The 22,921-nt window shown below is 33.0% G+C and overlaps 1 protein-coding gene across 1 annotated transcript in view; it reads left to right on the top strand.

Annotated features, from left to right (window-relative positions):
* The window catches only part of KCNH7 (potassium voltage-gated channel subfamily H member 7), a 399,182-nt gene that overhangs the window by 351,919 nt on the left and 24,342 nt on the right, over nt 1-22,921 (top strand). The window contains exons 9-11 of the mRNA XM_039855541.1: nt 2,789-2,988; nt 19,912-20,164; nt 22,254-22,461. Coding sequence (XP_039711475.1) covers nt 2,789-2,988; nt 19,912-20,164; nt 22,254-22,461 — 661 coding nt within the window. The remainder of the gene's footprint in view (nt 1-2,788; nt 2,989-19,911; nt 20,165-22,253; nt 22,462-22,921) is intronic.

Here is a 22,921-nt window from a genome sequence, read left to right as displayed (position 1 = left end):
AGTTTGGCAGTTTTTTATAAAGTTAAACATACCACACAACTCAGCAATTCCACTCCTAGGTATTTAAAAGGGAAATAAAAACACATGCTCAAACAAAGACTTGTAAACAAATGTTTATGTCAGTTTTATTCATAATACCTAAAAACAAAAAGCAGTGAAATTTCCAGCTACAGAAGAAACTGTGGTATAACCATACAATGCAAATCTACTCAGTGATAAAAAAAGAACAAATCTCAAAAACCTAATAGTAAAAGAAATCAGACACGAATTAACATGTACATTTTTATTCCATTTATATGAAATCCCAAGAAATGGAAACTAATTTTTGATGGCATAAAGGAGCTCAGTAGTTTCCTAGGGTCAGAAATGAGTAGGTAGGCAGCCAAAGGACAAAGGAAATATTTTGGGATGATGGAAATGTTTTATATAGTGATTGTGTTTACGAGAGTGAATACGTCAAAACTAAACTATACACTTAAAACAGATTCATTTCATTATATGTAAATTACACATCAATAAAAAAATTTGATACAATTTTTTAAGCTTACATAATATGTAGAAAAGCAAGTGTATTTGCTTTATCAGATTGTTTCAGCTAATACCCAATGACAAGCTAAATTAATCAGTTTGGCTAGCATATCAGATTTGGGGTGTAGTATGCTGAAGGAAGTTTTAAGATATACGTGCTTTATCTCAATAACTTCTAAACTTAAAGCAAATCATTTTGATGAAAATAAGACCTTCCTATTAAGGAAAGCTAAATAAAATGGTGAATTAAGAAAAGAAACACCTATATATAGTATGCCAATTTGCTTTTGACTCATATTTTATGCCAGTTGATGGGCATTAACTAAATAATGTGTATAGAATCTAATCATTTTGTGCTTCTCTCTTGCTGATAGCCTCTAGCTCTGTTTGCTTCCCCCAAAATAGGGAAAAAATCCATGTCTTTATTGTAATTTAAAAAGCCATCAGCATAGAATTTCTTAAGAGAAGTACAGGTCATTTATGTATTCATCTATGTACTTATAACCTATATTTTACCATCTTGCCAATGAGTGGAAATACAGGTTTATGACCCAAACTAATGTTTTGATTCGTTTTTATGGCAGCATGGAGATAAAACCACAGTATTTATTAAAAATGAAATAAGAATGTTTTATTTGACTTTTTGAGTAATTATGTGATTTAGGTAAAATATCTAATGTTGTGTGTCCTCTGATTAAATCAAGTGAATTTAGTCTGTACTATTTCCTGAAAATATGATAGATACTTTGGAGACATAACAGCATGCATAAATATTTCTAACACTAGAATCAGGAAGAGTAAAACATATTTTTCACATGAACTTCCTTGGATCATAGGAATCAGTTTCAAGCAAGTAGTGTTAACTCCCTCCTTAATCAACTATTAATTTACTCAGACTAGGCTCACGTCTTTTTTTCTATGGAAGATACAGCCTAAGCAGTTTGCCTACCGCACTGAGACTTACTGTCTTTCACACATCCCAACTTCACAGATCTCCCCAACTTTCATCATTTTAAGTAGATAAAAGCAAAGAGCCACCCCTTTCTCTGGGACATTCTCTTACTTGGGGCACAAAACCATGTGGTAAACAAAAACCATGTTAAACAAAGACAAAGATAAGATGGAAAAGAAAGCAAATGATCAAGAAGATAAGTCATTTTAAAACACCTTGATTCTGGCCAAAATCTACTTTAAAAATGATTAAGTGATGTATGGAAGTAATGTTTTATAAACTGTGTCTGGGGAAAAAAAATGCGTTGGTTGAATATAGTTGAATCAAACACTCAAACTGTCTGTTTTTTCTCTCACCTGGTTGGTATATTACAGTTGCAGTGCCTTACAGATGTATTACCTTCTCTCTAGTGTTCTGACACACACCAAAATATCAGGATATAGATCATGTTTCATGATGTGACTTTCTGTACAGAATACAGAACATTTTATGATTATTAGAAATTGAATACAAATATAAGAAAGAGAAGATGGCTTAAAAAGCTTATATTAAATCATAAAGCTTTAGCTCACTTTAGCTCACAAAGCCTTAATGCCTATTGAAACACTTATTTCATTTAAGTACTGAATATATAGCAAGGGTTGCCAGAACAGTTTCTTTCCTACCATAGATGAAATAACAAAAATGTAATTTATTTTCTTGACAAAAACAAAACAATATTCTCATATTCTAAGATATTTGTTTCTCATACAGAAATACTATTAAAAATTAATTTTAATAGATTGAAAATTATATACAAATAGATTCTCTAAGGAAAGTATGGATTCCTTAAAACAATGTTTCATGCCATAGCAAATCCAGAATATTCAAAATAATCCTAAGATTTATGATAGACTTTTAATATTACAAGGATAGATTTTAGGCTGAGAGGCAGGGATGTCACAATTTAAAAATTAACATTTTAACTGCAATTTCAGGAAAATTATCCATGGTAGCCTCATGACATACCTTCTTATTACAAACAAAATGTGTACTCTAAATGCATCTTGTCTCTAATCAGCATTCCAGCTTACAAGTGATATTGTAAACAATCTGCTTTTTTACTTTAATTTAAAATCTATGGTGAATTTAGATACTTCTCTCCAGATTTATCATCAACATTATAAAATCTACAACAGTATTGGCTTAACTTCCCTCCCCTCCTTATGGGCCAGTGGTAAATCCTCACAATTAGACTTGAGATTCTGACAAGATACAATATACCCAAGTGCAGTCTTCCCCCATAACTTTGTTTTCTATCCAATCCAGCACTAATGTATGCAAGTATTTTTGGGAATGTATCTGCAATTATCCAAAGACTATACTCGGGAACTGCCAGGTACCACATGCAAATGCTGCGAGTAAAAGAGTTCATTCGCTTTCACCAAATTCCCAATCCTCTGAGGCAACGGCTTGAAGAATATTTCCAACATGCGTGGACTTATACCAATGGCATTGACATGAACATGGTATGTATTTTGTTTCCAAACAGAAGCTCCACCGGCATTATAGCTCCAGTCAAAATAGAAAAGCCAGTCTCACCAGCTTCGAACCCCTTGCTTTTGTTTTCCTCTCTCAAATGTTTATTTTCTCCCCTGGAGATAGTCTCTCATTCTCAATTCATGGCATTGCATGGTGCTATATTCTAGTTATACTGTGTGGCAAAGGCATTATAACATGATGCAAACTGATATAACTGTGTGCAGTAGAGCTCCCACTCTGGTTAGAGAGAGCATCACTAAGCTGGAACCTTGGTTTTCACTACATGGCCTAGCTGCCAGAACCCCTTTCCCCCCAGAATAGTTGGACCCACGTGCATTAAGATATGGCAAGTATACGGTAATGACTACGATGTCCTCAAAGATCCAAGGTTAACACTCTAAAAAAATAAGACATTTCGAGGATTTGTGGGAGAAGTCAGGGATCTTAAATATGCCATAAATATTTCATGATAGGAAGTTTCATTTTTATGGTAAGGATAATTTTTCTATATCTTAAATAAATAACTATATGCCCTCTTACTCTACCTCATTTAACGCATCTTTTCTTTCAAGGGGAAATATGGATTCTCTCATAACTTTTAAGCAAATTCAATATCAACGATCACTTTTCAAAACCCTTTCCTCTATCGATGCTTAAAAATCAACATAATTATTAATATGACTATGGTCTATACAGCTCTTTGTATTATTAGAAAAATTATACACATTATTGTAACCTGGTTGTTTGGCTTATAGAAACTGATTGCTAAAGATAAATTGTATGAATTTCTATAGCATACCATAGACCTATTTTTAAAAAGATTAAAACTATGGTGACTTCCTATATAGCTACCCTTCCACTGGGCAAGGACCCTGTTTCTAAGAATCTTCAGGAAAAAAATAACTCCTTGCATACAATGACATTGACAGTATAATACAATTTTGCATAAGTTAACCTGTGTAATTTAAGTAGACACTTTTTTATTTAACTAGTTATATTCTGAAAAAAAAAAAAAGCAAAGGCTCAAAATTAGCAGTCAGGGTGCAGAAAGCATTGCAAATATTGCCCAATATGAAAGACATATTTATATATGGATAAGTTTAGCTTAGCTTTGTGTGATTTATTTGGCTGAGAAGTAAGGGCATGCCATTATATAAAATTTTAATTCAAAGAGCTAATCAATGAGCAAATTTCATGCAAAATCATAACTGAGCTCTATGACTTATTTCTAAATATCTCAAAATTCCTTGTGAAAATTTAGTTGATAAATTGATCTCACCAGGGTAACACTTTAATCTCACAAGAAAACCTATAAATTGATTACTTCTTATATATTTCCACCCATATTTTTGTTTAATGAAGATATCAGCATTTAGAAACTATTGGGGATTTTCTAATGCTGGGTTTGCTAAAGCAGTATCAAGAATTTTTAATCAAAACTAGTGTCACTCAATATTATTGTTTCATACTGCCAGATTATTTCAATAACAATAAAACAATTATTTATTGTAGCTCCTCTCTTCATATAACTCTAGTTTTGTGACCATTTTTTTTGTGATAAAGTCTATTTTGTGACAACTATTTACCTTTCATTGTTTGACTCTATTACCTATAAATATGGTTTATATACCACTTGCCTATTTATTTACAATGTACTTATGAAAGATTTATATCTCTTTCCTGTCTGCTTCACACCTTAATACATGGAATCACAACACCCACCGGTAAGAACAGGAGGTATTTATATCCAATTTAATTCTCGTGTAAATTGTGGAGAATACCCTTGTTATCTGTCAGGTTTAGAGCTTGTTAAATGATTTCCGATGTTAGTTCTGATCTTTTTTGCATGATTTAGCAGAGGAAATACAAAGCAAGAATTTGGGGAAGATAACCTGGAAGAGGCCAAGTACAGAATAGAAATCCTTAACTTTAATAATGACTTGACCTCTAGTAACATTTCTGTACAGTTTCCCTCTCCCCACAAAAAGTCACTTATATTCCCCTTCCTCCACTCTGGTAAAGGTTATGGGTATACGGTTTGCATTAGATAATTGTCATAAAGAAAATGTCATTCTCTTTCATCATACTCTATTTTCACAATGTAGGTGCTTTTCTTCCCCTCATCTGCATGCCTATATTACATGATCCTGAAGTGTGTGAGCTCTAAACCATGTGCCACTGAGTCTTGCATGTGGTTTTGAGAGCTTGACTTTGCACGAACCTCTTGTTTGTACACAGTGTCTACATTTCTCATCTTGTGACTGCAAAGTGAGTAAAACATCAAAGCGCAAGTCTGAAAACTCAACAAAAGGAAGAAGTTTGCTAATTAAGCACAATGTGCAAAACAAAGTTGATTAGAGAAAATCAAGTGAAACTCTTAGGCTATTGAGAAGTGAAAAAGAAAATCTAAGTAATTTTTTTTTTTAACTTCCAAAATCACATTGTTAAAATCTCTGTGTCTCGTCAGTTAATTGTTAAGTAAGTTGCAACTTAATAATAATTTCAAGTGATTTAAATTTATGTTGTATTTTACATCGGCATTCCACCTAATTTCATTTAAGTATGACCTTAAATATAATTTCTCATGAAACATTTTTGGTCATTTTTGCTGTTCAATCATGTCCAAATGAGGTACAAGATATCCAATTGCCCTGTATTAATTGACCTAAAATTATTTTTCATAGCTAAAAACATTTGATTTCCTGATAGGTTACAAAACATAGGAAAGAACTGACCTAAAATGTGCAGCCATATTCCTTATTTCCTGCATCTTTTGCTTTTTGTGAAACAGCTCTTGTCAGAATGTTCCAGAACCAAAAGCATTCTGGGAATACTTACAGACTCTCTTTCTGATGAACTGAATGGTTCAGAGTACAAAAGGAAAAGGGTCAGGATAATGAAACTAGTTAAAGGAGGGTGTTCTTTTGCATGTTAGGCTTAGGAATAGTAAATTGTCTCAAAGATGTCTATAGATCAATTCTGGAGAACCCTTTCCCTTATACTCCTAGAAATTAGACTAATTAAGAAATATATGCATTCTCAGAATAAGACAGAAGGCTTGTCGAGGAATTTCCCCAAATCAAAGCTGTCTTCTAACCTAATCTGAAACTTTCTGGCATTATATACATAGATTTTAGTCACAGAATTGCCAAGAACTGAAAATGACCTTCCAGGTCAGTGCAGAATCAAGTGTCTTCATATCACACATAAGAGCCTAGCATGACTGAGGAAGGGCCCCAATAACCATGGTCTATACATCATTCTGGATGGAGAGAAATAATCAATTATGAGAGAAATTACTTCATAATTTAAAATTATATTGGCTTGAAAGACCTTCTGAACATTTAATAACAAATGTTATTCCTTACCTAAAAATGTCCCCACCTAATAATGTCTGAATAATAGAAAAAAAGAAAAGATATAGAATAGGAATTTATAAGATCCAAGCACTAGCTCTCGATATGCCACTAATCTTGGACAAGTCACTTAATCTCTCTGCGATTTCATTAAACTTGTCATTTTCAAATATTTTTAAAACATTAAAACTCAAATATGCTAAACGTATAAATCAACTATTATGAGAGATTTTCCTGCTGGAGGATGGAGGTTCTAACCCAACTGCTACTCACTCTCTTGCTCCGTGTCATGGACCTCTTAGTCTCCCTTATGGGCCATTTTCTTTATATTATTAAAAAACCAATGGAATAAATGAGTGTAAAAATTGTGGATGGCAGAGAACCAAAGGGGACCATTTCAGATGAAGACAAGAACAGGAGTAGAGGCACATATGTGAGAGAGCACAAGGCAGAATTAAGGCAGGTAATCCAGAAATTATTTTATGAAAAAAAGAACAGTTGAGTTTGGGAGGTTTGTTCGTTCGCTTATTTGTTTTTGCCTGAGCATTAATGGAGGCAGTTTTAAGAGACAGATGTTGAAGGAGTTGGAATAAGAATCTAACAAATGGGATAAATTCTTCATCACGGCAGATAGGCAAGGCTTCTTTAAATGGGGGCAGAAAAAAAAGAGAAAGGGTGGAGGCATTGGCTTTGAGGATTACAGGAGTAAACCCCATGGCACTTGCACCACATGGTCCAGGCTCCTTGGTCTGGCAGAGATTAAATTAACTCCTCAGAAAAGAGGAGGTGTAAAATAGTGGCAAAGTTGAAGGGAAAATTTTTAGAGATTTCAATCAAGAGTCAATCCAGAAGGCTAAAAATGCTTAGAATCACGGTGGGGCTCTGAGTGACATTTATATTGGGCCCAACAAACAAAGCCAATCAAAATGGAAAAGAAGATAATGAAGAACTGATAATTGATTAATAGTAATTCTTACTTCATGGGGCTGATGAGATTTCTAAGGAGGATTTTACTAAATATTTGATTTCCTTTTCTTCCACTACTCTTTTCCAGCTCCTTTGTTATCTGTCAGAGTAGCCTTCACTAACTCTAACAACTGACCTTAACTGACTACTGCTTATTACTGCTACTACTTACTGTCTACTATTATGTGCTTAACTACCAACACTGACCTTCTGTCTTCATCCACATTCTAACTCTACTCCTGCAAAGACCGTGTTGTACCCATTCTCTGCACTTATTAAAATGACTTCATTTGCGCCAAACTTTCACATCCAAATCTACTCTATTCGTGGGCTGTTTTGACAACCATAGTGAAATGTAATGATGAGCTCTTTCAGTTATGTTCAATTTAGCGAATCATATAAAAACAATCCTTGTGATATTAAACTCCATCAAAACTATAAAGCAAAATTTACAAAAGAGCATAGCTTATTTTCACCATATTGTTTTTATTCTACTTTACCTTTTTCTAATGATCCTTTATATATTGAAGTTGATAAATATGGTCAATGAACAACTATAACTGATTAGAATCATAGAGCTATAAATAAAACAAATAAAAATATGATGCCCTCATATATAACTAGGCACTACTAGGCAAGGACCCTGATTCTAAGATTTCCTCCAAAAATAAAATCACTCATGTTTAAAGATATCAACAGCATAATACAATTTTTGCAGAGGTAAGCCTGGACAATTTAGATTGATATTTTTGTTTGACTAGTAATATTTGAACAAAAAAGCATAAGTTCAAAATTAGCAATCGAGTTGAAGAAAGCACTACAAATATTGCCTAAGTAAAAAGACACATGCTGTTCTCTACACTTTGATCCAAATAGCCTAATAAGAAAGAGGACATGGAGATTAGCAAAAACCTACATTTAAATGATAATTACCCTGAAGACTGGCGACATCTTTTAGTTTTCTGTAAAACCTAGTTACCATTTAGGGGTTGAATTAAAATAATAGTTTTCTACAATGCACTTTAAAAGATGTTTTTGTCTGCATGTTGATTCGTTGATAGGAATTGCCTGGCTCCACAGAAACTGGGTAGGTAGTAAAATTTTGCACTGGCAAGATATCTACTATTAACATACATACTTGCCTACTGTAGCCAGCACCTGAACAACAGGTGTTTAAGAAAGTGCAAGGACATGCTCTTCCTATTTTTCGCCAAAGTTATTTACTCTAAAGTCTCTAAAATACCACAGAAAACAATAAATACCATCTGGAGCCCCCTGACATGGACAATATCAAGCATAAGACAGGCATCTGGTATTTTCAGGTCACAAATGATATGTGCTCTCATGTTCCACAAATGATGATGGTCACTTTATCCTGGTCTCCAACCATCATCAAGAAAGACTTGTTTAACTGGCACCATGCTGTTTCCTTGCAAAGTGAGTTCAACAACAGTGGGATCTGTAGTTAGTCTATCATAATAGGAAGAGAAAGCCAAGGACTCCCTTCAGATAGGTATAATTATTATACCTAAATCATAGAGATCCATTTCTAACCACCATCTAGTTCGAACTGTGAATCACAGTGTGTGGATGCCAGGAAAATGAGAACTTAATACTGTTTGCTTAGATGGGAGCTTTAGCTCAGAATCTAACTCAAATTTTATCTGCTTTATCTATAAGCTGTGCTTAATATTCTACAGTAGCTGACATCAGCCCTGAGGTCAGAGCATTATAATAAAACAAGTATGGTTAATCAAGATGTTTCTTCTATGAATTACCTATTTATAGCAGTTTTACATATTTTTGGTTACCTTTTCTTATCATTTTATAAGAACTTTTTATAAATTATAGATGTTAATGCTTTATCTGTCATCTATATTGCAAATTTATTCTTAATATCTTTTTAATATGTTGTTTTTTTGTTTAAGATATCTTTTGGACTTACAGGTTATTTTTTTTAGATTTTTAATATGATCCAATTAGTTACATTTTCTTATGTAGTTCTGAGATCCTGTCCTGTTTTTCAAAGATCCCACTAAACCTAAGAATTATAAAATTAATTTCCTAGAGTTTCTTTTGTTACATGATTAAAAAGAAAATTCTGTAATCTGTTTAAAATGAAGTTTTATAAATTATTTTTTCACATTAATAGAAGGTAGTACTGATAGAATTTAAATGTCATTCTTTTTCCTATTGATTTAAAATACCACCTTATTTATACATTAAATTATCAGATATAATTGGGATACATATCTCTATTTGTCCATTGCTATGGCAATATAATGTTCTGTATTTAGTGGCTTTACATCATGCATTAATATCTGACAAGGTAGGTCAACTCATATTAATCTTTTTTTTTTTTTTGGCTATTCGAGAGTACTTATTCTTCTATATAAAATATATGACTCTTTTTATTCAATAACTTAATGTTGGGCTTGCAAGATAATCCAAAGATCAATTTTCAATCTGGCTCACAAGAATCAGAAATTGTAACCAGTAGCAAGATTTACTAATAATTTCAAGACTATATGTAATTATAAGGCATAAGCAAAGTGTGGAGAGCCTTTCTTGACATATTAGTATGTGTCCTGGTTCAGACTTAACATAGGAGTAAACAGTGTATGTGTGTGAAGACATAACACTTAAACTCAGTGAAACTCTTTTGGTCATCCACATTTTATAGTCTGGAAGTAGCTTTAATGACATTTTCCAGAAAGCCATGTCTTATAAATCTATTGATGAAAGGTTTGTTTACCATTAGCAATCTAGACTACTTACATTCTACTAAAAACACTCCATAGATAGGAACTACTCCACACCTTTAGTGTGTTTGCCATGAGCGGGTTACTAATGTTTTGTCATTAGCTGGTCACTTTTCTTTACAGGTGTTCCTTGGGAAAGATAAAGAAACCCTTTCTATAACCCTTGCTAATCCTTGCTAACCATTCCTTTTCTATAATTTTGTATTAATTTTTACATAATTTTGGTATTTCAATATTAAGTTCTTATCTTTGTTGGATATTAAAACCGTCTAAAATATGTTAGACAAATTTCAATGCTTCAGATCTACCCTACAACAATTAAATCAGAATTGCTTATAATGAAGTTTGAGCATCAATATTTTTATGTCTGTTCTAATATGTAGCCAGGATTGAGAACCACTGGTTTATATCTTAAAAAATAAAATCTCCTTCGATAATACTTTATAATTTTCTTTTTAGAAATTCTTACATACATTATTAAAATTATTCTCAAATTTTATATAGCTTAGTCAAACAAATGAAATATATTACATATTTCCATTTTTACCTACTTATAAATAATAAAGAGTAAAACTATCTCTTATATAGTCACCTTGAATTCTCTTTCTCATTCTGATAGAATTTGGGGGGGCGGAGAATTAGTAAATTTAGTATGGTTTGGTTTGGTTTGGTTTGGTTTGGTTTGGTTTTTTGGGGGGTTCCCTTGAGAATTTACTCTTGAATGTTCTAAGTATGTAATCATATCACTAGAAAAAGAGATAAGTTTATTTTCTTTTTTAAAAATACTATTTATTGGCTTTTTTAGTTCACTAGATTCTCCAAAACATTTCTGAAGGGTAATAGCTGATTTTAGTGAAAATAGCTTTATTATTAAGTCTAATACTTTTAAAATATTCTTGCTTTTCTGAAGTAAATCTACTTGGTCATAGATTTTTTGATACTTTGTTTTTATTGGCTAGTAAATTATTTTAAATGTTGTATCTATTTTATAATGACATTGGTCGGAAGCATTTGAGATCTAGATATACGTTGTCAGCTCAAATAAACTCATATAAAAATTTTAAAAAATAATAATAATGGCATTGTTCTATGATTACATGTTCTTTAAATGTTAGAAAGCATCTACAAAACCATGTGGTTTGTGTGGGTTTAATAGCAGATCTTTCATCATCACTCCAACTCTACTATGATAATTATTTATTCTATTTCTTTTTTGCTCAATATTATTAATTTATATTTTGTTAAAAATTCACTCACTTCATCTAGGCTTTAAAATTGTGTGTAAGATTCTCTTTTAACTCATTTTGTTTTTTCTGTATCAGCAGGTACATCTGCTTTCTCATTCCTAAACTTACATATTTTTGTTTTCTCTTCTTTCCTTTAGCAGGACTTGAAAGATTTATGTATCTCATTGGAGTTATTCAAGAACTAACCTTTGGGTTAATTTATTCTTGCCACCTTTCTTTTCATTTTTACCATTTATCTTCATTATTCCTCACTTTTTGATTGTCCTATTATTCTTAATATTTGTGTTAAGCTCTTTCATTGTTTGAGTCTTTCTTTTGTAATAGTGAAGGCATTAAGACTACATTTTCTTTTCAATGCAAGTTTTTCTATGTGTCCATGGATTTTTATAAGAAATGTTCTTTTTTAATTGCGTTTAAATTATTTTTTCTTTAATCCAATGGTTAGCATAGATTGTGGTTCTTAATTCCCATGTACTTCTGATTTTATGGTCACTTTTTAATATTTTTTCTTATTTTTTGGATTATAATCAGAGTTTATGGACTTTATAAGATTTCTATTTGCAGAAATGTTTAAGTACCCACACCTAATATAAAAGCAATCTGTGGTTGCATTTTTTTTAATGATTGACCTTTATCATAGTTTTCCAAAGCATTTAGCTTTATTTTCATGGAGGGGGAAGGAAACCTGCTCTCTCTCTTTAGGCATATTTCATTCTTTTACGCACAATATGACTGAATTATATAATTTCACTAACAACTACAGTTGGCATAAACAGGTTTTGAAACATACACAGTTGGTTTATAACTCAGTTGGTGGAAGTAGAAATGTGAAAGTACACAACTGTGTTTGGAACATTCAGAGTACTGGGTAACCAGAATCAATATTTTACAGAACAGAAATCTGATAGGTAGAAGAAGAGAACTTTTATTTTCAGAGCTTCTGCTAGTATGCTAAAGTCATATAATTGATGATACGGCCCTAATCTTTTGGGGGAACAAATACCCTAACTGGCACAAAATGAGAATGGCATGTATGCTAATTTCTATTCTTTGTTACTTACTGATAAAACTAATAAATAAAATGAATGGGAAACATTTTACATCTCATCAGACTGGGAGCCACTTTAGAAATCCAATCTGATGGACAACTATGGCACTTCACAATAATTGAAGTAATTTGGGATTAAGTTTGAAATCTTAGTTCTTCCACACAAAAATATCATTAATGCAGTTATATTTCAGCTTTCACATATGAAAAATAGGCTACTTGCTATTCTATACTCCTTATATAAAGTTGATAGACAAATTAAAAGATTTGATTCTACACTATTACACATGGGAAATGTTTCTGAAACATAAAATTAGATTCAAGTTCAAGATGTTGTATCAAGTGCAAGGTGTTACTTAAATCATTCTTTTCATCACCTGAAGGTGGCACCTCTCTTTCTCTTTGTGAGTAAGCTCAGGTCATTTATAATTAATCCGTGTGGGAAGAAGTATTTGCAAAGTATTCAATAGACCCCGTTCTAGTTATATTCCGTTCATACCTTCTTTCCCTCATTTCCTCTCTCAAGCAATTGGGAGTTGAAGGGAAAGTCCTGAAATTGCTTCTCAAAATGAAGATTCCTCCAGTTATCTTTAGAAATTCTAGTGGGTTTCAAGGTTTCCCTTGAGACCTCATTTCAGAAATTGTAATGCACCTTTTTAAGTCAGGCTATTGCTGAATTAGCAGAAGGACTCCAGAGTCAGGGTAACAAGGACATGTATGTAAAAGCAATAAATCCCCTCTGCTTATACATTATCACCCACACTCCAACTCTTCTTTGGCCCTGACTTAATTTGGGTCAGGTTAAAGTTCAAAAGTCCTGAAAGCAAAGAAACATCTCAGTCATGCTGTTAACTGGAGGCAGGAGCTGCAGGAGAGGAAAGGGGAAGATGCAGGAAGGAGGTCTGTGTTTTATTTTTCAAGGAACCTTTACTTGTACCAAAATTTGTTCAAGATTTATGACATTATTTTCCACATCTATGTGTGGCAAGTTTTTATTTTGCTTATCTGTTTTTTTTCCCCTCTAAATGATGTAACTATACAATAAATGTTGAAAAGTCACATACAGGGTGGGGGGAGGGGAGAAAGTTTCCTTATTTTCATCATCCACATAAAGGTAAAATAAGAAAATAGATGACAAAACAATTTGAGCTTTAGACTAGGGTTATATATATTTGTATTTTTAAAACTACCAAAACAATCTATCAATCATGATTAATGGTTAAACATGAAATATTAAACATGTAACCACAAAGGAAACATGAAAACTATATATTTCCTATTCCTTAATGATAAACCATAACCACAGAAATAACATGATCTGTGATGACCTCAAAATTATAGGTTCCACTAAGGAAAAACATTAGCTTCTAGAAACAACAAAAGGCAAGGTTAAAATCTTATTAATGCTTATCAAAGATTTATCAAATACTGAATGCCCTCATGGCAAACAATAATTCTATCAGAATCAGAAAATACCATAAAATATTGACTGTAGACTTAATATTTTATATTGAGACTGAAGATTTAATATATTACTTATGTAATCTATTTGATAATCATGCTTGAAGTTTACTGCTTCATAAGAAGTATTAATTTGTGTTTTGCTTGCTCTTTATTTTTCATGATTTAAGTGTACTTAATGACCTGGAGAATTTACCCAGAAAATTTCCTAATTTTAGTTATCATAATTATTAAAGTTGTTCATAAGATTAATTTGCTGTTTAGGAGAACCATTCTCCACACTCAGACTGTCTTTCTCATTGTGCCCTTTCGGCCTGCCTTAGAAATGTCCCCTGTATAGCTATGCTGTGGGAAACAAATCAAAAACCACTTATTACAACACAGATCAACTCCCCAATACTATCTGAATAAGGGATATCTATTAAAAAATATAGTATGGGCCTTTTCAAAAAGCAAATACAACAGCTTAAAACACTATGGAAGTCTAGAAAAGGTCTTGATTTAAAGAAAAAAAAAAACTCAGTTGTTGACTCTTTCAACAGAATCTAGAAAATGTGAGCCTCTAAGAGAGTGTTTTGTAATCCAGGCTAAGAAACAGCAAACGTCGACTCTTGTGTTTTAAATTTGAGGAAGGAATAATAGAGTTTATTGTCAATATATTGTGAATATTTAACTACATTTAGAAATCCTTATCTATCAGCATCCAGATAAAAGTTGAATAAGGAAATAAGTTACTCTGTTTTCTTTAATCACATGGAGGTGGGGCCAGTAGCATGGAGGCTATCCCATAGGAACAAAAGGAAGCCTTAAACTGCTGGTTGGAAAAAAACAACCATGGGTTTGAGACTGCGAGTTCACTTTTCTCACCCACAGAATATATAGTTAGTGTGCTAAGACAATATTATATTGAAATTTGATTATAAAAGAACTATTTCCAAAGAAAAATTTAATATGAAGCAAACCCCACCTTGAAGGGTGACATAATAGTGTCACATCAAAATGAGAAAAATTTTCATAAATTATGATACTCCTCTACTCAGACTCCAGTGACTGAAGCCCAGGACACATTTTTCTAATTACAGTCTATTATAGACCTGGACCAAACTTCTTTTTCAGTTAAGCCCCATTACATAATATAGATAATATATTGTTTTATTAGTATAAATACGGTTAAACTTAAGGATTTACTTATTAAAAAGTTAGTAACACTAATGTTGTTTTGATGAGCACACATATCAAATCAGAAGTTGCAAGGCTTAATTAACTTCAGCATACATTCACTTTTAAGTTTTGTATTCATTGCAAATGTTAATGATATTGTAATATTTATCCTATTAGGTATATGTCAGCATCTGTACATTTGAGAGAAGTTTAACATAAAGTCAAATACTTTTGAATTAATGTTTGATAATGTTTGATAAATGCCTACTATGGAATAGTTCATTATTTTCATTTTCACTCTCTCTTTGTGTGATTTCTGCAAAGTTTTATTTTGATTTAATCACATTATTTTGTTTTGTAGTTGTTGGGTTATTATTGTTTGAATGTCACATTGCATCCTCCAGTACTAAGCTATGGAGTCGATTTTTTTTTTTTAACAATCTCAGAAAGCATTTTTTACTCAAAAGAACAAATGTCTCATTTGTCTTACATAATTTGAGAGTCTCAAAGAGTTTTTTATCTACATAAATTCAAGCAAAGAGAAATTAATTTTACATCTATAAAATATTCAAGTGACTTTATACCACAATAAAGACATGGAATTTTTACCAGGTTGAAAAAATTTCTGAAACTTTAGGAAGTTTTAAAAATATGCCCCTATAACAGTCGATATTAGAAAAGTGAAATTGGAGCTTTCTACTCACCTTAAATTAACTGGTATCTTGAAGGTTTGTTTGGACAATTGTTAGTATTATAGCTGTACATTATAAACATCTAAATTTGGCATAAAAAGCAAAACATGGACAATTATGGTTAAACCTATAATTTTTTTTTTTTTTTTTCAATCCGGGCATTTAGAGAAAGGTTTGAGAGCCAGGCATGTTTTCAAAACATGTTTCACTCGTTTTCATGCTCCCATGCCTAGCATAGTGCCTGGTATGTAGTAGATACTTAATAAATATTTGCTAAAAGAACGAGGACTACTTTTCCTAGTGCAGGCCATGACACTGATTCTGGGTGATGCTCTGTAGTCTTTGAAATCACACTAAGTCAATAAAACAGTGGCTCTAGATGCACAGTGAAATGTGCTTTGCACCCTCAGAGCTTCAGAATATGATTGACAAGAAGATTGTTTAGACAGTAGTGGAAATGATCGTAACAACCACTAAACCAGCTCGTGTCCGGTTTGTACTTGACATAGCTACTCTTTGTAGCCAGATTTGCTTGGCCTGGTAAAATGCCAATATTTGACTGCTAAATGAGGCAGTTCTAAGTCAGGTAGTTTAACAGAGGAACTAAACTAAACCACACACACTCGTGCGTGCGTGCACACATGCACACACACACACATACCACACTCTCTTTTCTTCATACTCTTTTTAGAATTCTTCTACCTTTGTTCCACTACAGCTCCCTCTCTTTTAACTCTCCTTTTTAAAGTACCTATTGGAACAACTACCTTTGTTCCACTACAGCTCCCTCTCTTTTAACTCTCCTTTTTAAAGTACCTTTACTTAGGCATAAACCAGATTCCAAAGCTGCTAACTTATTTAAGACATCTAAACTTCTGGGCTAGTAAGAGATTCAATAACTGAATACTAACTGCTTTTCAGTTTTACTTGAGGGAGCTACGTAACCGACTTAAAGAAATTAAGAAAGTTGGTTAAGGGCTAACCACAAAGGAAAATTTCTTAACCTAGACAAGTCCTTCATGCCAAGATCTGTGTATCTCCCCATTGTATACGAAGGCTTCTCTGTGGAACTCTGTGGCACCTCCAACTTGAGGTCCTTCTTTCCAATGGGTGTCACTTCTAATAGGAATAATATTAGGAGATGGCAACATTTAACAAGGACACTTGAGAAGAAAACAATGTTGAAAAATGTTCTCAAGTTCCCTTTAAGGTTTTGGGAATGATTCTGAGTGTTGGAATTCTAAGAACATATTTGTAAATTGATTTAGTAACCTGCTTTCAAAAAGAATTTAAGACAACAGTGAAAATCTAACTGCAAATAAGCCAAAACTTGGAACACAAGTCAGAAACAGGGAACAGAAGTTAGAGAGATGAGAGGAAAAAGAATTCTTAAACTCTGTTGAGACAATGGAGCACAAATTGTTTAAACTCTTGGAAGTAATGGAACACAAAATTTAGTAAAGAATTTCTTATCTACCAAAGAAACCAAAGAAAGAACACAATTTTTAGCTAAAGAGAACATGCCAGTTTTTCAGGAGCAATAAATATGTGTGACCATAATAAGAGAGAGAGAGAAGGAGGGAGGGAGGGAGGGAGGAAGGGAGAGAAGGAGAAGGAAGGAAGGAAAAGTCAGAAGTAAACTATCTTTTGAACAACATATAGCAGTGCATGGGATGATTTCCATACATTCTTGCATTTAATTGTGGGCACAACCTTGTGAAGTAGATATTTTTAATCATTTTTACAATAGAAGAAACTGAATCTCAAGAAAGGTTAAGTGACTTGATCAAAGTCACAGCCAGTAACTGACGAAACTAGGACTTCAGCTTATGCCTATGTGATTCTATAGTTCATATAACATACACAAAGAAATGAATAACCTACCTCTCTCTATCTCTTCCACATCATCCAACTCAAAGCATGCATAAACACCCATACGTGTCCACCACATACACCCATGCCCGCCCCCCACACACACACACACAAATTTTCTTCTGTATGCAAGCTATACTCTGTATAACTGAGAAACTTCAGTAAAGTGCCAGAAATAGCAACTACAAGCTCAGTATTCTCATTCCATCTCCTATACTGGAAACAATATCTTCCCCATTTATGTGACATAAAACTTTTTTTGTACCTCGTTATAGCCAAATCTTAAAAGAAAAATAGATATATCTGATTGTTACTTGTATAATACTTTTTACAGTTTTATCTGTATGGGGACATATGAGGGTTGTGCTGAGACCACAACAGTGGGTTTTAGGGAGAAAAAGTAAATTATATGCAAAGATGCCTGTGAACTAGGGTTTTTTTTTTCCTACTATGGCACCCCCAAATAAAATGGCCCACTTCAGAAAACAGCATCCAAACCTAGCTTAACTCCAGTCTAGCATTGCTTAGAATCCAATGTGACAGTTTAGACAGTTAGACAGGATCAGTGGCCTGGAGGGCTGGTTTCATGAAAAGAGTTGGGTTGTTTAGGATCCCAACAAAGAGTGAGAAAAGAGCCTCCAGGTCCCAAAGGCAGAATTGGACAAAGATTAGGCAAGTTATCCTTTTGCAGAGGTCTTCAGTCCAAGCAGGAAATCTGTCAGGATTTCCCGTCATGTAGATAAAAGCTATAGTTAAGGGGAGAGATTTCAGATGAGCCCAGGAACTCAGAGGAAGGCTCATTTCTTTTAGGTCTGAGATAGGCAATAAAGAAATCGCAGAATAAAAGTCTGAGTTCCTACAGATGTGTGGAACTGGGTGAGCATTGTTTAACAATTGGCACACTATTTTTGGTAACCTATGACAAATTTCAGGATTGTAAAGACTCTTATTCTCTGGCAAAGGAACACAGATGGATGAAGTGACTTGCACAAGCAACGACCTGTGGCAACTTCATGACCAAAACCCATATTCTGTGGGTCTTTTTCTAAAACACCCTTTATCCTTATCTGTGGGTGACTATACAATGAAGTAGACAAGATCCAAAATAGTGGCTGTTGTGTTTTGGATCTCTTGTTTATCCTTTGGTATTATAATCACCATCAATCTGACTAATTGCATCACACAGTGGTCCTACAGAAACAGGATCCCTATGGCTGCTTTAATATTTAAAGCCATAAGAATTGTAAATTAACTCAAATACAATCTAACTTGAAGTTCTCCTAAAGATCACATACACATGAATTATCTATGCAGTAATTCATGATTATTTTTAAATATATTGGACAGCAATAACAAGGTTGACCCCAAAAGGTAGGAAATTCTAAAATTACTTTATTAGACACTATATAATACCTCCTCCCTCTTACCCTAAAACATATTAAAATAGATCTATTTTTACTGACAGGGTAAAGTTAACATGAGGATTAAAACCTCAAACAGCTAAACATATACAGAGAAACAAGAGTTGAGTGTCTTTACACACTGAATACTGGGAATTTTACAAAATCCCATGAAATTTTATTCAGTTTAAACTGAGTAGTACTTGTCACAAGCTATTGTTTAATCTTTTCCACAAGTTTTAAATTAATCACTGAATAGGCTGTCAAAATAATAGCATGTTAGAAGCTTCATGTATTCTTTATAAATTCTGGCATAATTTTCAATTCTGAAAACTGAACCACACTTTTAAAGTATGTTTGCTGTTCTTCTCTTTCTCTATTTTCAGTGCTTTATAAAATATTTAGTATTAATAATGTGCATATGAAACATAAAAATTCCAAGTACACTCTGGTATATGACATTTACAAATACCATGGCTATTACAGGATCATTACTTTTACTAATTCTAAATAAAACATATACCAGAGATAACAATCCAGTTGACTTGAGATGCCTTCAAAAAGTTGTCTTTCTAGTCGTACCACCTTTCATTAGTTATGTCTTATTAATGGTCACGTTGCATTATATCTGTGCATAGTATGATGCCAAATAACAATGCAGGGATTAAGAAGCAGTGTAAAACATTGTAGGCATTACATTTTGATGAGACAGCATTTGTGCTGAGTTCAAATGCCTACAGTTAATTTAGAGAACAAGTATCTGAGTTAAAATTTTAACATGTTTAGCAAACCAAATATTCATTAAGAAGGGTGAGGTAGAAGCATTGTGAGAACCTCTGTGTGACAATTACTACACCTGTGGTTCTGTGAGCAAGAAATATAATTTATTTCAGGTGGAGGTACCCTGTGTGTTGTAGTATGAAACTCTTTACTTTTTTTCTTTAGGTCCTCAAGGGTTTCCCAGAATGTTTACAAGCTGACATATGTCTACATCTCAACCAGACTTTGTTGCAAAACTGCAAAGCCTTTCGTGGGGCAAGTAAAGGTTGCCTTAGAGCTTTGGCAATGAAGTTCAAGACTACCCATGCGCCTCCAGGAGATACTCTAGTTCACTGTGGGGATGTCCTCACTGCACTTTATTTCTTATCCAGAGGCTCCATTGAAATCCTCAAAGATGACATTGTGGTAGCTATTCTGGGTGAGTGTTTTAAGAACTGGATGGTGACAAATTCAGTAACAAGCTAGTTCAATGCAGTTTAAAATGGTAGGAAAAAAAAGGACTAATCTATTTATTTATAAGCACAATTTAAGTCTGATGGATAACTTTAAAGCTTTATTTAAAACTCAATTCAAATCAAATTAACTTCTCAAAAAATATGTTTTCTTGACTCTCACTTTTTTTCTGACAGTATTTTCCTTTTTATATTAGAGGATCTCGGATTCATGCTTGATCCCTTAACACCTTAAATAAAATGTATATATTTTTAAGTATACTGGCTAGCATGTGTCAATGCCCTATTATGAACTCAGTTTATGTTTTGACAAATTTCATCTATTTGCCACGCACTTTTACCTGCTGTGTACTATCAACTTTGACTGGCTTACTCTTTGCTTATTTACAGTCATGTAAGCTAATTAAAATACAAAGCCCATGCTAAATTTAGTTCAGAGCTTTTCTTTGATAATATCTATACTGAAATATCAAAGATATAAATAATTTCAATAGATTCTTCTTTCCTGTTTCCATTTCCACGTAAATCCACACTTAAAATCCTCACAAATTATGATTATTCATTCTACTTTTGAAAAGCTAGGTATTTATTTAAAGTCAAGTGAATGTATTTGCTCTAATATCAGTTTTTCTTATAAAGATATGACATCTGATTTCTTCCCATTAAATTAACATTTAAAATAAGAACATGACAGCATTTTTTTTTATCTGACTAGAACTTTTTTGTTTCAAAGTCATTGATAGTTTCCATAAGCAGGTATACATGAACTTGTCTAACAAAAACAAAATTAACAGATCCAGGAAGTTTTTTCTAAATATGAAAAGAAGCTTCAGGATATATGTAAGAAAGTATTATTTTACACTTCCATTGACAATCTTTAAAAGTTATATAATCAATAATCTATCAGTAGTTATTAAGCATGTATTCCATAGGTACAATTTTTAAGTGTCTTGACATTCAGAGACAGAATAATGTAAGTGGCCATGACATTCAAGAAAATTGTTAGAAGAAAATTAAATTTAAGAGGTGTGTAAAGGTTTTGACTGGAGTCAGAATGTATGAGATTTAATCATGGCTACTGTCTCCCTCCCTTTACTTCACCCAAGAGAAGGTGACCTTGACCTAATCAGTTTATCTCTTTAATCCTCTTTTCCATATTCATAAAATTTGGATAATAATGAGTCATTTTTTTGTGAGGTTACTTTGGGGATTAAATGAGATAATGCACCTAAGCATTTGACACAGTGCCTGGTACCTACTTAGTCCTCAGTGAGCATTTGTTGTTGTTGCTGTCATTATCCTTATCATTGAAGGAGGCCTGGAAAAGCAGGTGGTATGTGGCCAGGAAGAGGCCCTGGGGAGGGCCCACCAGAAGCCAGACACTGAGATAATCCCAAGCTTGGCAAGAAAGCAGAAGGACAAACTTTTAGAATAAAGGTTATCTGTTTAAAAAAAAAAAAAATGACTACATATGTTGATAGACTATCACTAGATTAATTAAACAAATTTATCAAAGGCATATCTAAAAGTGGTTACTAAAGGAAACAGGTATGTTCAAATCATACCCCTAGTCTTCCATGTGTTGAAAGTGTTCCACCATAACCCCATGCTTGGCATCACTTGCAGAGACCATCCTGAGATAGAAAGTTCGTGAATCTGACTCACCACAGCCTTTCTCATATTACCGGATTGATAAAATTAGACCAGACCTACTATATAGCAAGACCCTTTTCTAGCAATCTGGGGTATAGCAGACTAAAACAACATTTGCTGCATTCTAGTTGTTTAGCCAAATAATCAAAACAAGAAAATAATAGGGATTGGACAAGGACCAGTGCATTGAGGCAAATTTCACTCAGCAAACAAAAATGACTGGGGCAGTCAGTATGAGGTACTGGAATTTTGCTGCCCAATGTCTATTGGGTATGGGATCTTACATTTGAAATCTTTGGTTGAGAGATTGATTGATGGTCTCCTTTTACTTTTAGGGGGGGAAAAACATTAAATTCAGATTCCTTTACCTCCACTTACTTTCTTTTTTCTTTTTTTTTTAAGGAAAAAATGATATATTTGGAGAAATGGTTCATCTTTATGCCAAACCTGGAAAATCTAATGCAGATGTAAGAGCTCTCACATACTGTGACTTGCATAAGATCCAGAGAGAAGACTTGCTGGAGGTTTTGGATATGTATCCTGAGTTTTCTGATCACTTCCTCACAAACCTAGAGTTGACTTTCAACCTAAGGCATGAGAGTGCAAAGGTATATGTTAACTGTTTGCTTATTTTGTACTTCTGACATTTTATTTTATTCTTGGATTGTCCAAATACCTCTGAAATGTCAAGCAAAATATTTTAGCAAAACTTTACTAATTCCGAATATTTCGAAGAAAAAGCCAACTTAATATTAGAATTTCTAAATTATAGGGAAATAATTCAGTCTAATTACTTTCAAATATATTGAATAACTTTAAGTAGGTCAGTTAAATTTGACCTTTTAGGAATTCTTAGGTGACATACATATTTAAAACAGGCTAGGTTAATACTGAATGTGCCAACTATTTGTAAGAAATGGATGATTCTAGACTATTGAAAATTCCCTAAATTATCTTATATAGAATAAAATAGTCTCTCAGTTACTATTTACACCATATGGTGGTAAGCAATGTCTTTTTAATAATAATAAAAAATTAAATTTATTTAAGTTTAGTCCATATTTAATACA

This window comes from Pteropus medius, unplaced genomic scaffold, assembly GCF_902729225.1.
Source record: "Pteropus medius unplaced genomic scaffold, Ma_sr-lr_union100, whole genome shotgun sequence".
In the NCBI taxonomy this organism is placed as follows: domain Eukaryota; kingdom Metazoa; phylum Chordata; class Mammalia; order Chiroptera; family Pteropodidae; genus Pteropus; species Pteropus medius.
This window is presented reverse-complemented; position numbering and strand designations above follow the sequence as displayed.